Source organism: Primulina tabacum, chromosome 11 (assembly GCF_025594145.1).
Source record: "Primulina tabacum isolate GXHZ01 chromosome 11, ASM2559414v2, whole genome shotgun sequence".
Lineage (NCBI taxonomy): Eukaryota > Viridiplantae > Streptophyta > Magnoliopsida > Lamiales > Gesneriaceae > Primulina > Primulina tabacum.
In genome coordinates, this window is record NC_134560.1 from 8,357,544 (window position 1) to 8,359,633 (window position 2,090).

The 2,090-nt window shown below is 34.8% G+C and overlaps 1 protein-coding gene across 1 annotated transcript; it reads right to left on the bottom strand.

The window, feature by feature from the left end:
• Positions 1–349: 349 nt before the first annotated feature.
• On the bottom strand, positions 350–1,033 carry LOC142518399 (uncharacterized). The gene has a single exon (XM_075621187.1). It carries the CDS (start codon positions 882–884, stop codon positions 522–524), a length of 363 nt encoding a protein of 120 aa, XP_075477302.1. The 5' UTR covers positions 885–1,033; the 3' UTR covers positions 350–521.
• Positions 1,034–2,090: the final 1,057 nt, after the last annotated feature.

Genomic DNA, 2,090 nt, shown 5'->3' on the forward strand with positions numbered 1-2,090 from the left:
CTTTTTATTGTGAATATCGGTAGGTTAACTCGTCTATTCGTGAGACCGTCTCACAAAAATCCTACTCAAAAAACACTCACATGTTAAACATATAATTTAATTTTGATATATTTCATCGTATCTTAGCTAACTAAGAGACGAGTGTCCCTATACGAAATTAAAGTGACACTGATCTATTAACATCTAATTTTAATATATTTCATCAGATTTGAACTTCACACCAAAACTACTTATATATATTACACACAAATATCATAATACTTTTAAATACAAATTCAAGTAATTTACTTAAATTTTATTTATCTTTTTTTGAAGAAAAATAGGACCCAAACATAAAATTAAAACATGATTTGTAATAATGATAATATTTTTTTTTTTTAAAAAAAACAGAGCATTTTTTTACACCACATTGAAATTAAAAATCCCCCACTAATTAACCACTAATCAGTACAATTCCAAATCAAACACAACTAATTAGAAATTCAAAAGAAAAATATAATAATAAAATAAAATCCCAAATCCTAACACAAACAAGTGGATTCCCAAGCACTCAAGCGCGAGCCACCCAGGCAAAACTTGTACTTACTGTCATTCTTATTGTAATTACTCAGCCGCCGGAACAACCTCCTCCGCCTCGCCGTGAAGGAGATCATCCCATTCTTGAGCTTCAGCCACAGAATCTTCTTCAGCTTCCTGATCGATCTGAACCGAACCCAAATCACCCTCTTCACTCTGAAGAAAGATCTCTTGATCCTCTCGGAGACACTCTGTTTCCTGGAGAACTGGTAGCTTCTCAGGAACAGCTGCCTCTTCTCCAGCTCCGTGTATCCCATCTCGTTTCTGAAGCTGAATATCGGGGCCATGTTGGGGTAATTGAGCGCCATGGCTGCTGCTGCTATGGCCTATACATACAACGTGTGTTCTGTATGTAGATTTGAAGAAAGGCGTGGTTTTTTGGTTGGGGGGAATGGGAAAGGGGGAAAGCGTGAATAAAAAGTTGTTTGGTGGCGGCTTTTAATGAGAGGGAGTGGGGCTGTAAATGCTGTGTGATATAATCTTGTTGGTCACACCTGTATTTATTTTTGTAATAATTCCAAATTCGCGTAAACACATATTTTTTAAATATTTTATTATTGTTTTTCTTTGAATCGATATAAAAATTTATACAATTGAGCATTGAATTCGAAATTTTGATATATTAAGTTATTTTATAATAAAAACTTATTGTGTTTAAAATAATTATTTATTAATTATTAATAAATATTATTGATAAATAAAATATGTGAGACCCTGGAATTCCAGCAGTAGCACAGCAGTAGCAGCAACTAAGCAGATTTCAATAGAAGCTATCAATTTCAGCAGCAACTCATATTTCAGAAGATGGTATTTTCCAGCAGACAAAATCCAGCAGAAAAAATCCAGCAGCAGGAGAGTTCAGTAGCGAGATTCCAGCAGATAGCTACTGGTTCAGCTCAGGACTGGTAACTGAAGCATTTAACATGGAATAAAGGCTGTTAATAGTAGATTATGGTCATTAATTGGAAGGCTAACAGTCAGATTTTTGGCCTATAAATAGCACCCTCAATCCCTGAAATTGATGTTACCAAAACCTTGAGTTATCACTTGAAATTAGAGCTAAGAGAGTGCATATTTCGAAGCTGTAAAATCCAAGTAGCGAGGCAACCAGATTGTGGGGACCCGGACGCTAATCAATTCTTAATCGTCATCAGGATCAATTTATTAATCAAGTAATTAGGGTCATAAAATTTTTTTTTCTTTTTAATGCGGAATGTAGTGAAATCAAACTAATATACAACTCAGTATAAAATAAAGTACAAGTCCTGTACCATCTACACAGCAGTAAAAACTAAGGTTCAACATCTAAATATCAAGTGTCACAACCCTATATACATCAAAGTCCGAAGTCTCCACTTTATCACGATCTATCCTCATCTTCTGGACCCTGATCCTGTCTCACCTGTTGTCATGTACACATACAAACAAGACAACAGCCGGATAACTCCGGTGAGAATAAAATCCCAGTATAAATCAACGAACATGCATTCATATAAACAGTATAAAAACATGTA